Raw genomic sequence first — 14464 nt, forward strand, 5'->3', positions numbered from 1 at the left:
CAGTCTTAGTATATAGTATATAGCTAGCAGTTAGTATGTGTTAGCCGGCCTGTGCACAGCTCTGCAGAGAGCCAGGATATAGTTACAGGACCAAGGAACCAAAGTTATCATTGGATTGTGACTTCTGTGGACTTATTGTTATTACGGTTGATGTGACCGCCGCCGGCTACTAACTTTGTGGATTACAATAAATTGCTGTTGTCTCCCGACCTCTTGCGTCCGTGTTGATTCAAAAGACCATCCGGAGGAAGACGTATACCTTTGCTCCGTGACAACTGGTTGGCAGCGGTGGGATCAACAGCGGACAGCGAGATGGACTACAGCAGCCCAGCGATTAATGGAGCCACAACCTCAGAATACAGGAACTGGACTATGGCAAGTCTACAAGTAAGGGCCCGGGAACTAAACCTGAGTTACCAGGGAAGAACGAAAGAGCAACTGATCGAGGCACTGGAGGAGATGACCCTGCAAAGCGACCATGAGGAGGGCTGCCCCCAGGAGACTGGAGAGATACAGGAGTGGCAGGTACAGACCCAAAAGAGCAGATGGGTTGTTTTGTATGAGGAGGAATTGGCAGTGCTGGGGCTAGGAGCAACTGCAGAGCAAAGGAGTAGAGCGTTACAGAGGGCTCAGGAAACGGAGAAGGAGGAACAGAGAATGGCGCATGAAAAGGAAAGAATGGCGCATGAAATGCGAATGGCTGAGATAACTACGCGGAATTATAATCAAACGTCGACCGCCAGCCCAACAGTGAGAGAACCACCATATGTCTCCCATAAACACTTCAAGACCTTTGATGAAGCGGCTGGGGATGTTGATGGATATTTTCAGGACTTCGAACACCAGTGCCGCCTGATGGAAGTCCCAGAGAAGGATTGGGTCCGGTATCTGGTGGGACACCTACGAGATGGGGCTGCGGAAGCTCTCAGAGCCATGGACCCTAGTGATCAGCGGGACTATGAGGCCATTAAAAGAGCGGTGCAGAAGTATTATGCAGTCACTCCAGAGACCTACCGAGTTCAGTTCCGCTCTTTGTCTTACAATGGGGGAAGCTCCTTCCACATGTTCGCCCACAAGTTGAAGCAAGCATGCAAGCGCTGGCTAGAAGGAGAGGAGGCTGTCACAGTCGATAAGATCCTCCAAGTCATACTTAAGGAACAGTTCTTTTCCCAGTGCCCCGCTGAGATCCGTGAGTGGGTGCTGGAACGGAACCCAGCCACAGTGGAGCAAGCTGCTTCCCTTGCAGATGAGGGCCTGACCATCAAGCCGCAGTGGAAGAGGTTGTTTGCAGAGGAGCGGAAAACTACCACAGTCCGCCAGACACCCTTCAGCCAGCCACCCACCTTTCGTGTCCGGCCTCAGGATTACAATTCCCCCTCTACCCCTGCCCCAGCCCATCGGCCTCCAGCTATGAACAACCCTGTCCCTAGACAACGACCCACTGGAAGAATGCTAGAGCGCAGATGTTTTGGGTGCGGGCGGCCTGGACATTTGCAAGCTAGTTGCCCTGCTAACATGGGGGCACGGGCCACCGTGGCATCCCGGCCTATTCACTACCTGGGAACCACCCCTAGGACAGAAAGTTTGGCCCCATTTCCAGATGACTCCATGAATGACCCATCTGTTCCACCTCCAGGGGTCTATGGGATTCAGCCCTCCGCCACACATCCCGCAAACCTTCAGCGGAAGCACTTGCAGGAGGTCCTACTGGATGGCCGAACAGTTGTTGGATTCCGGGACTCGGGAGCTTTCCTAACGGTAGCGGACCCCCGAGTTGTGCGACCCGAGGCCCTAGAGGAGGGCCCTGGCATTTCTATCAAGTTGGCAGGGGGTACTCGGAAACGTATTCCTAAAGCTACCGTGGAACTCGACTATGGTTATGGACCAAAACGATGCACAATTGGTGTGATGAGCGGGCTGCCGGCCGATGTTCTGTTAGGCAACGATGTTGGAAATCTACAGTGCCACTTTGTGGGAGCAGTGACCCGAAGCCAAGCTCAGGGAGAAGCCAACATGGATCCACCGGATTTTCTGACAGATGCCAGCCCTTCAACCCTACAACTTTACCATTCAGTACCGCCGAGGGAGCCAACACCAGAACGCGGATGGGTTATCCCGGCAGGAGGACATATGAGCTATAGAGACTGATGTGCATTCCCCAATTTACCTGTGTAGGCCAATTGTGTCATGCACATGTTTTGAGAGGGGGAGGGGTTGTCACGGGATGGTTAGAGTCTATACTATAGGCCATGTGTAATATATATTTCATGTGGAATGTATTCTCTAACCTGTTGTAAACATCAGTGTGTAGTTGGCTGATTAGGGTCTAGTGTGTTAGCACATTGTATGCAAATACCTCTAACTAGTGAGGACCAGTGAGGACAATGGGTGGAGATAATCTGATCAGTGTCTCCAAGAAGATGTTGGACTGTGCATTGTTCAAAAGAGACAGGGAGTCTGCTCTCCTTGGTATAGGTGAGGGGGGAAGGATCTGTGACTCAGCCCTTCCCACCCCCAGGTATAGGAAGTAACAGTCTTAGTATATAGATGTAGCTGGAGTTAGTATGTGTTAGCCGGCCTGTGCACAGCTCTGCAGAGAGCCAGGACTTAGTTACAGGACCAAGGAGCCAAAGCTATCATTGGATTGTGACTTCTGTGGACTTATTGTTATTACGGTTGATGTGACCGCCGCCGGCTACTAACTTTGTGGATTACAATAAATTGCTGTTGTCTCCCGACCTCTTGCGTCCGTGTTGATTCAAAAGACCATCCGGAGGAAGACGTATACCTTTGCTCCGTGACAATCCCCCCAGTATCAGTGACCAGATATTATCCCCCTAGTATCAGTGACCGAATATTATCCCCCCAATATCAGTGACCGGATATTATCCCCCCAGTATCAGTGACTGGATATTATCCCCCCAGTATCAGTGACCGGATATTATCCCCCCAGTATCAGTAACCAGATATTATTCCCCCAGTATCAGTGACCAGATATTATTCCCCCAGTATCAGTAACCGGATATTATCCCCCCCCCAGTATCAGTGACCAGATATTATTCCCCCAGTATCAGTAACCGGATATTATCCCCCCCCCAGTATCAGTGACCAGATATTATTCCCCCAGTATCAGTAACCGGATATTATCCCCCCCCCAGTATCAGTGACCAGATATTATTCCCCCAGTATCAGTAACCGGATATTATCCCCCCCCCAGTATCAGTGACCAGATATTATCCCCCCATTATCATTGACCGGATACTATCCCCCCAGTATCAGTAACTGGATATTATCCCCCCAGTATCAGTGACCAGATATTATCCCCCCAGTATCATTGACCGGATACTATCCCCCCCAGTATCAGTGACCAGATATTGACTCCCTAAGTATCAGTGAGCGGATATTGTCCCCCCAGTATCAGTGACCGGATATTGCCCCCCCCCCCCCCAGTGTCAGTGAGCGGATATTGTCCCCCCCCAGTATCAGTGACCGGATTTTGCCCCCCCAGTATCAGTGACCGGATATTGCCCCCCCCCCAGTATTAGTGACCGGACATTATCCCCCCAATATCAGTGACCGTATATCATCCCCCCATTATCTGTGAACGGATACTATCCCCCCCAGTATCAGTGACCAGATATTGACTCCCAGTATCAGTGAGCGGATATTGTCCCCCCCAGTATCAATGACCGGATATTCCCCCCCCCCCCACCAGTATCAGTGAGCGGATATTATCCCCCCAGTATCAGTAACCGGATATTATCCCCCCCCCCCAGTATCAGTAACCGGATATTATCCCCCCCCCCCCAGTATCAGTAACCGGATATTATCCCCCCCCCCAGTATCAGTGACCAGATATTATCCCCCCCAGTATCAGTGACTGAATATTATCCCCCCCTGCTCCATATACAGGACTGTATATTATTCCCCAGCGTCAGATATCAGGTATTTCCCACAGTGTTATAACATAAATTCCCCCAGTGTGTGTAGATGTGTATTCCACCACCAATATCAATGGGTATTACCCCTCACCATTGTCAGATATCCACGAGACAGATATTATTTTTCCATTGTCAGATAATTTTCCCCAGTATTAGTATAATACCCCAATGTCAGATATGATCCCCTAGTATTATTAGTTGAGTATCTCCCCTCCCCCGTCAGATATGATCCCCTAGTATTATTAACTGAATATTACCCCTCCAATGTCAGATACGATCCCCCAGTATCAGTAGTTGAGTATCACCCCCTCCCCCTGTCAGATATGATCCCCTAGTATGAGTAGTTGATTATCTCCCCCCCATCAGAGATGATCCCCCAGTATCAGTAGTTGATTATCCCCCCCCCCATCAGATATGATCCCCCAGTATCAGTAGTTGATTATCCCCCCCCCCCCCATCAGATATGACCCCCTAGTGTCAGTAGTTGAGTATCTCCCCCTGTCAGATACGACCCCCTAGTGTCAGTAGTTGGGTATCACCCCCACACCCCCAGTGTCAGACATGATGCCTCAGTACCACCCCCAGTGTCAGACAGGACCCCCAGTAGTAGCTGATCTTCTACCTGGCTGAGTGCAGGCATGTGAGCAGAGAACAATACAAGGTGCAGGGGTCAGCCGCTAATTGCAGGGAGCCCCTCAGCCTTGCTGTAGGACAGCCCTGTGTGCACTCTCATCCCATCCTCCTCTGTCCTGTAATGTATGCAGAGCAGTCAGAGGCAGAGCAGAGAGTCTTGTGTGCTGTGAGCTCTGCTCAGTCACTGGGATCAGCTCAGACACAGGCAGCTCTGCAATCACATGCAAAGCAAAGCATCCCGGGGAGCCAGCTGCAGCAGCCAGGGAGCCCTCCTGCCCTCGTCTCCAGCAGCCCTCCAGCTCCTGACGGTGAGTCCAGCCACAGAGAGGGGCTCTGGGGTCACAGCCCCGGGGAGAGAGAGAGAGAGGGAGGGGGACACTACAACTTTTCAGCCGCAACTTTATGCAAATTGCAGCATGGAAAGAGGGGCTGAGAAGTGTGACCCTGGCAGGGTGTCTGGCACACAGGTACATGGCTGGTCTGCAGAGCTTGCTCTCTATGTGCAGTGTGAGGTTATGGTGTGGGCTCCGGGAGGGTTGTCGGCTTGTCGGGCGCCGCTTCTGCTTCACTTTCTTGCACGTTTCAGCCACTTTTGCTACTTTGTTGCCGCTAGTTCCGGGTGCAGGTCCCAGTACAAGGGCCGGGGGTGGCTGCAGCCTCTCAGAGGTTAAACACGGGTCCAGGTTTGCAGAATTTTGCCACTTTGTTGCCTCTTCCTTCCTGCAGGGACACAAGGAATCTCAGCGGGGGCTTTTCTGCCAATTGTTGTCAGGTCTTGTAAATAGGAGAAGAGGGAAGTGAATCCTGAGTCTCCGCATCCTCCTCACCTTGTGCTGAGATGATGATGATGAGGAGGAGCAGCAGGGTCTCTGCTCCTTCACCCCTCCATAGGGCAGGAGGGACCCCAAATACAAAGGTGCTGAGGGTCTGGAGGGTTAGAGACACAGGGGCTGAGGACTGATTGCAGGGGGGTCTGCAGGATATGGAAGATTGGGGATTCACTAGGTGAACTTACACTGGACACAAGGAAAGATACCGCGGAGTCTGCACAACTTTATACAGTCCTGTGTCCTCCATCTTCCCTCAGCTGCACAAATCACATTCACTTTACAAAACAAGGTGGCAAGAAAAATTAAAAAAAAATCATAAAATGTAAAATTTTAAGTCAAAATTCAATTATAATTTACAATCAGAATTTGGATGATTTGGAATTGAATGTTTTGTTAATCTGATATTGAGTCTGTTGTGGCATTGAAGAACTGTATGTGCGTGTATATCTGTGTGTACATTGGTCTGTATAATTGTAGTTTTATTTGTGTATAATTGTATATGTGTATTATTATATGGCTGTGTATTATGTGGATATTTGTCTGTACATTGGTCTGTATATTTGTGAGTGTAGTTTTATTTGTGTATAAGTTTATATGTGTATTTGTATTATTATATCGCTGTGTATATTTCTGTGTGCCTTTTAATGTGTACAATTGTGAGTGTGGTTTTGTGTATAATTGTATAAGTGTATTTGTATGTGACATTATATGGCTGTGTATTGTGTGTATCTGTGTATGTAGATATTTGTCTGTATATTTGTGTGTACCTGTATGTGCATTTGTATTATTATATGGCTGTGTATTGTGTGTATCTGTGTATGTAGATATTTGTCTGTATAATTGTGAGTGTGGTTTTATTTGTGTATAACTGTATTATTGTATGGCTGTGTATTGTGAGTATCTGTGTATGTAGATATTGGTCTGTATATTTGTGTATACCTGTATGTGCATTTGTATTATTATATGGCTGTGTATTGTGTGTATGTGGATATGTGTGTGTAGTTTGCGGTGTGAGCATTGTGTGTTCCTCTTTGTGTCTGTGTTTCTGTATTTGTTAGATTTTGGGATACATTTTGACATTTGTTCCCTCTCCCTTTCTAAGTTGGATCTTGTGGTTTTGTGTTATTTTTGGTTCCATGAGGTGGTGTTTGTACCCCCGGTGCGGGGACACAGGGGCGGCTGCAGGGTCCCGGGCACTCTCAGGGTTTGCAGGGACAATGTGTTTATTCATTTTCCAGGCTTTTGCATATAATTATACGAGCGCAGTAATGCAACCTGTTGTGTGTAAACGCTCTATCAACTTTATATAAACCTGTTTAAAATTCACTGGCAAAGACTCAAATGCACAAAACCCATTAAAAGGGGAAATTTTCTTTTCCTTTAAATTTTTAAACATTTCCAAACAGATTTGTGATGCGGCTGCGCTTTTATTATAGCCTTTGATTCTGTTACAAGGCAGCAGGTCACAACGGGCAAATGTTCTAAAATAGCCAAGAAACTTCCCAATGCAAAAGACACAAAAGTCAATGATTTCTTTACGGAATATTTCTCTGTTTATTTTATCTTGTACAATGTAATATATGAAAAGGTAAATTGTGAGATGCGTCTCCATCATCATCGCCAGTCGCAATATTTCATTTTCTACATATAAAACAAATTGTTTGTAATTCTTTTATACTTTTTTTTTTTTTACTATATTTAAAAACATTTGTAAAAAACATAAAAATATACAACGATAGAGATCGATCGAATTTATTGGATTGTATATACACTGGATATATTGTTATAATATACGAAATACACACAATATAGATCTCATATATAATATATAAAATACATGTAATATACAAAATATATACAATATATACGGTATATAATATACAAAATATATAATATAGGAAATACATACAGTACATAATATAGAAGATACATACGTTATGTAATATACAAAATATATACAATATATAATATAGAAAGTATATACGGTATATAATATACAAAATATATAATATAGGAAATACATACAGTACATAATATAGAAGATACATACGGTATGTAATATACAAAATATATACAATATAGAAAGTATATACGGTATATAATATACAAAATATATAATATAGGAAATACATACGGTATATAATACAGATATATATAATATATGAAACACATAATATAGATCTCACATATAATATACAAAATAAATACAATATATAATTTAAAAAGTACATATGATATATAATATACAAAATACACATAATATATTATATACAAAATATATACAATATATAATATAAAACATACATACAATATAAATATATAATTGATTTGATTTATATAATATAGATATATATAATATAGTTAAATATATAATATATGAAATACATACAATATAGATCTCATATATAATATAGAAGATACATATAATATATAATCTAGAAGATACATACAATATAGATCTCATATATAATCTAGAAGATACATATAATATAGATCTCCTATATCCAGTAAGACAGAGCAGTAGATATAATATAACATAGATATATCACATTGATCTCCTCCACCCTGTAATATTTCCTATAGAGCAGTCGTTCTAATATTACTCTTTGCGTTGCGCTCTATACGTTGTATCTATTTCGTTGCGCTTGTGTATTTGATGTGGTGTCGGTTCTTTTTTGTGCGCTGCCCTGACTCCTCTTGTTTAGTTCATTCTCCAGCGCCGGTGAAGCTTCGGCTTCGGAGTTTGTCTCATGCTGTGGAAAAGTATTTGATGATTTATATGGCTGCCTCTTCGATTGCTGTGTCCAAGTCTTCTTTCTCCACCATTCAGTGGGGATGTCAGCCCTTATTACTTACTATTGATCCCTTTGCAAAGTGAGAAGTGAACTAAAATTAATGTCAATCCCACTGCCCAGATCAATAGCCGGAGTTATTTTAATCTGGATTTGCACGGGGTGCTAAATTAAAAAAAATCAGCATAGTCGCAGGCGGCCGGCGGTGGATGGTTCTGCCGCTCGCTGGCTCTGTCGTCTCAGGTCTTCAATGTTCAGCTCGGGCTGATTATCCGGCAATCCATATTTTTTTAATTAAGAAGGTCTGTTAGTTTTTTTCTTATTTAGGGTGCTGTGTTTGGGATGATGACATCTTGACATTGGCAGTGTATTAACTATAGATTTCCATAAGGTTTGCGGTCTGTGAGCGCCGCGTCCTCTCGGGCTCAGACGTGGAAGACGCTGCCAGGGGGGAAAACTCCACATTTTGAGTTGGTTGTAAATTTCTCACAGTTGTGTGAATTTGTCCTAAGCTTTTGTCCTGTTGGTCGCTCGGTCTCGGGACAATGGGACGGGGTAGTCGGAGCCGCCGTTGGGTCTCCCGGTTTTGTCAGATAACAGAGAGAAACATGTCGTGAGCTTGAGGCGAATTTGCTGCTACAATGAGAGGAGCGTCAGAGCGACGACAATGAGCGGCTGGATTGTGATTCTGATCAGGACACTTTGTATTTCCAGTAGATCCCATGAATATTCAATAGTTCAGACCTGATTTGATGAGTTTAAGGATCATGAAGCTCAAGCATTGAGGAAATAAGTCAATGGGGCCCCAAAACAAAGCTTTATATCGGGAACATAAGGAAAAAAGTCAAACTGCTGAAGGTCGGGGATTGACATCATCATCATCATCACCGTCGTCTTCCCTTTGTCTTGGTTCCTCTCCTTTAACTTAATGGGAGAGTTATTTAAAAAATTGGAAGTGAGAAAATAAGTTAATGAGAGATATATAATCTGATAATTTAGGGTTGATGCGTGCTCGGCCGCCTGCCAAATGAGGAAGCCATCCCAGGGTGTCTGCTGAATAGAGGCGGCCTCGGAAACGCTGCGGCACCCGGGGTCTCTGAATCATGTGCACACCTGACGGCCGAGCCCGAGACGCGCCAGGGCAAAAGTCACTGCAAACATCCCATGTCCTGACATCAGGATCTAGATACAGAAACACACGCCAATGCTATACCGTATTAACCCTCTCACGCCCAGTATGAAATATACACAGCTCTACTCTACAGACGGTATATACTGCCCCGGACCAGGACTGCTGTATATAGAAGTAATAATATCTAATATACTATTTGTCTACATGATAGTAACTGTAATAGTCGCCGTATACATGTGTGTACTTATATACATACAACAGTCCGCAGAGGTGGCGGTAAGTATATGGAGAGAATCGCATACGAATAATACTAATATATATATATATATGGAATTCTTATATCTCTAATCTAATGTCATATATAATAAGTATATATAGTTATACAAGGACAGACTTATCTATATACGTATCACTATAGACATCTATATATATATATATATATATATATATATATATATATATATACGCATCACTATAGACTTATATATAACTACATGTATAATGATAGGCAGATAACTATATATATATATATACATGTGTGTATTATTATATATGAACTGAATATATATATATATATATATATATATATATATATATATATATATATATATATATGTAGTAATATATATGACCGTAATAACTATGTGTGTGTATTATTATACATATATGAATGTAACCACTATATATATATATATATACTAAACCTATAGTAATGCTATAACCTATAATTACTGTATATACCAGCTCTACACACTCACAGTATATGGCCATATACACACACATTAGTATATACTCCTCCATATAGTCATGTCTCCTGTGATAGCTGGTGTAGTATATTGGGGTGCGCCTGTTGTGGGGGTGTCTGAGGATCTGACTGTAGGACTCGGCCGCCCCTCTGTCCTGTGTTCGGGGTCCCGGCACTCTCTTGCAGGATCTTTTTGGGCACTTTGTTTCGGCAGATTTTTCCCTTTTCCCGTCGGTTTGGACAATTGTGCGCTCGGCTAATAAACTAATCAGAAATAGATGAGTTTGTCTTTGGGTCTTTGTGCTTTATGATGTCGCGCTTTTACCAGCTCCGGCTCTGTAGGCCGCGTCCCGCTCGCTCGCTCAGTACAAACTCTTTCATCCTCACTATTAAACTTCTGCTCTTTGATTTGAAAGAAAAGGCCGCGCCGTTTTATATGATAAACTTAAGAAAGGGATGTTTTTATGGGTCTCGGAGGGGAGAAAAGCAATATGTTCCAGTAAGGTGTTTCTTCTGCCCCTGGTTTGTTTACATGGCGGCTTATTAATACCTTCACTAGAAAGAAAAAGTGGCTGCGGGTTAACCCTGTCATGGCTGCAGCAGACTCGCCTTCCCCAATAAGGGACCCCCGTGCAGCCTGCGACCCCTGACCCGCTCTCTGAACAGTTACATTCATTTTTATCTTTTCTTTAACCTGATACGGAAACGAAATAACGAAATATCTTCTCAGCAGAAACAAAACACAAACAAGGCGCAATAATCCCCCCCCACCACCACCGGGGCGACAATAGGTGCCGCAGGACGGGCGACATAGAGGCGACAGGTACAAAGTGTCAGCTCCAGATGTAGAGCCGCTGTTACCAGAACAAACCGATCATTCTGTGGCCGGGAAGAATTACAGCTCATGCCGCAAATGCTTCCAACGAGAGGGGAGTCATCGCTCATTAGGGCCGCTCCGGCTGCGGAGGGGAGGAAGGTGATTTGGTTATCTTTCTTCCACAAGCTTTTATCTGCTTGTCACTTTAATCTATATCTGCGGGTGTATCTGTGCAGCAGACAATACCCCTCATGTCCTCATACATCCACATGATGTACAGCGTCTCCCCATACAGCGTCCCCTGACCACTCGCCTCCTGCACCCTCACACATAAGCCCTGGCCATTACTTCTCCAATTCCAGAGATAACAATGATTCCTAATGATAATCATCTCCTGTAAAAGAGCAATAACCCACCATAAAAATGAGGGGAAATTTATCGTTAGCGCTGGAAAATTCTCCACCGCCGGCGCCCGTTCTCGTTTGATCTTGCCTTGGCGATGTCTAACAAGTCCTAACGAGGGCAAAATAAAAAGGAATTCACAGGAAAATCTTCTACCGGCCGCCAAAATCCAGCCCGTGTCCCGCTTATTGGTTACATTTATGGAAAAGATCACAAAGTATCTTCTGGATTGTTGTGGGGAAGGGTCCGGCGGGCCGCAGTCTAGTGGTGGGGCCACCTGGGCAGCAAATGGGGCCAATCCGCAAAATAGCACAAATAAAATGTGCCGACTGTGTGTGTCCAGATATAAATGTATGTCTTATATAGTGGACTGTGTATAGTGTGCAGATACGTATGATGTGTGTGTAGTGTATATGTGTATAATGTATGTATTATATAGTGGACTGTGTATAGTGTGCAGATATGTATGATGTGTGTGTAGTGTATATGTGTATAATGTATGTATTATATAGTGGACTGTGTATAGTGTGCAGATACGTATGATGTGTGTGTAGTGTATATGTGTATAATGTATGTATTATATAGTGGACTGTGTATAGTGTGCAGATACATATGATGTGTGTGTAATGTATATGTGTATAATGTATGTATTATATAGTGGACTGTGTATAGTGTGCAGATACGTATGATGTGTGTGTAATGTATATGTGTATAATGTATGTATTATATAGTGGACTGTGTATAGTGTGCAGATATGTATGATGTGTGTGTAGTGTATATGTGTATAATGTATGTATTATATAGTGGACTGTGTATAGTGTGCAGATACGTATGATGTGTGTGTAATGTATATGTGTATAATGTATGTATTATATAGTGGACTGTGTATAGTGTGCAGATACGTATGATGTGTGTGTAATGTATATGTGTATAATGTATGTATTATATAGTGGACTGTGTATAGTGTGCAGATACGTATGATGTGTGTGTAGTGTATATGTGTATAATGTATGTATTATATAGTGGACTGTGTATAGTGTGCAGATATGTATGATGTGTGTGTAATGTATATGTGTATAATGTATGTATTATATAGTGGACTGTGTATAGTGTGCAGATATGTATGATGTGTGTGTAGTGTATATGTGTATAATGTATGTATTATATAGTGGACTGTGTATAGTGTGCAGATATGTATGATGTGTGTGTAGTGTATATGTGTATAATGTATGTATTATATAGTGGACTGTGTATAGTGTGCAGATATGTATGATGTGTGTGTAATGTATATGTGTATAATGTATGTATTATATAGTGGACTGTGTATAGTGTGCAGATATGTATGATGTGTGTGTAGTGTATATGTGTATAATGTATGTATTATATAGTGGACTGTGTATAGTGTGCAGATATGTATGATGTGTGTGTAGTGTATATGTGTATAATGTATGTATTATAGTGTGCAGATACGTATGCTGTGTGAGAAGTGTGTATGATGTGTATACATATATATATAATATTGTGTACTATGTGCGTATTGTATACATGTGTTGTGCATACTGTGTACTGTTTGTATACAGCATGTAAATGCATTTGTATACTGTGTGTATAAATGTGTTGTATTATATGTGTGCTGTATAAGTGTATTTTGTATATTGTGTATTGTGGACATAGATATATAATTTCTATAGTGTGTACTGTATATGTGTATTGTGCTGTCTATGTGTATGTTTTATTGTATAGGTGTACTTTGTATACTGTGTGCTGACTATGTATACTGGGGTATAGATATATAATGAGAGTGCTGTCTATGTATATAGTGTATACTGTGTGCTGTCTATGTATATAGTGTATACTGTGTGCTGTCTATGTATATAGTGTATACTGTGTGCTGTCTATGTATATAGTGTATACTGTGAGCGCTGTCTATGTATATAGTGTATACTGTGAGCGCTGTCTATGTATATAGTGTATACTGTGTGTTAGGTGTGTATATACCTGATGGCTGTACATACAGTATATATGGCTTGGCGCTGCCTTCTATAGGCTCGGCCCTGATACCTGATTGTGTAGAGGCGGTGTGGTGTGCTTGGTGTGTGAGTGTGTCTGATAATGGTGTTAATTGCTATGTATATGGGAATGGGTCAGTAAGCGGCGCTAACACAAATAATAATGACGTATTGATTTCCGCACGCCCAGGGCTCACGTCTTTCTTTCACTTTCTTGGATACAGGTTTCACAGGGAAGAAATGAAGTGACGTTTCCCGTCTGGCGTGAAGATCCCGTTGCCACAGCCACCAGAGGAATCTTTACCGAAATTCTTGATTTGGCAAGAACCAAAGTGTCAGAGATGGATCTGCATCGAGCTGCCTTTAAGATGGAGAACTCTTCTTTTCTTCCCAATCCTCTGGCGTCTCCCGCATTGATGGTGTTGGCTTCTACCGCCGAGGCCAGTCGTGATGCCTCCATACCCTGCCAGCAGCCGCGACCTTTTGGGGTGCCTGTATCGGTGGATAAGGAGGTGCACATTCCTTTTACCAATGGCTCCTACACCTTCACCTCCATGTACCATAGACAAGGTGGTGTCCCCGGGGCCTTCTCCAACCGTGACTTTCCACCTTCCCTTCTTCACCTCCACCCACAGTTTGCCCCTCCGAACTTAGACTGTTCCCCGATCAGCATGCTGAACCATAGCGGTGTGGGTGCCTTCAGGCCCTTTACCTCCCCCGAGGAGCGTGAGAGCTATCAGTCTGCGTTTACCCCGGCCAAACGCCTTAAGAGCTGCCATGATACGGAATCCCCGCACCTGCGCTTCTCTGATGCTGATGGAAAAGAATATGAATTTGGGACGCAGATCCCAACAGGTTCCCCTGGGGGCCTCAAGGTGGACGATGCTGGGAAAAAACTGTTTGCTGTGTCTGGCCTGATATCTGACCGAGAGACGTCTTCAAGCCCGGAGGACAGGAATGACCGCTGTAAGTGCCCCACTTCTTCTATCCATATTGTGTTTGCACTTTGTAGGTCTGTGAAGGTTCGGTCCATACGACAGTGTATATAGTATAATGGATGTGTCTGGATGGAGTCTGTGCAGTAGTGCCGCCGCCCCAGACACAACCAGGGGGTCGCTATTAATGTTTGTATCTTCTGGCGCCGATTGCTATAATGTATCATA

At 43.4% G+C, this 14464-nt stretch overlaps 1 protein-coding gene across 1 annotated transcript in view; it reads left to right on the forward strand.

Annotated features, from left to right (window-relative positions):
- Window positions 1-4753: 4753 nt before the first annotated feature.
- Window positions 4754-14464, forward strand: part of RNF220 (ring finger protein 220) — a 214156-nt gene continuing 204445 nt past the window's right edge. Inside the window, exons 1-2 of the mRNA XM_075287190.1 lie at window positions 4754-4882; window positions 13526-14267. Of these exons, the coding sequence (XP_075143291.1) occupies window positions 4796-4882; window positions 13526-14267 (829 nt within the window). The 5' untranslated portion in view covers window positions 4754-4795. The remainder of the gene's footprint in view (window positions 4883-13525; window positions 14268-14464) is intronic.

Source organism: Leptodactylus fuscus, chromosome 9 (assembly GCF_031893055.1).
Source record: "Leptodactylus fuscus isolate aLepFus1 chromosome 9, aLepFus1.hap2, whole genome shotgun sequence".
In the NCBI taxonomy this organism is placed as follows: Eukaryota; Metazoa; Chordata; class Amphibia; order Anura; family Leptodactylidae; genus Leptodactylus; species Leptodactylus fuscus.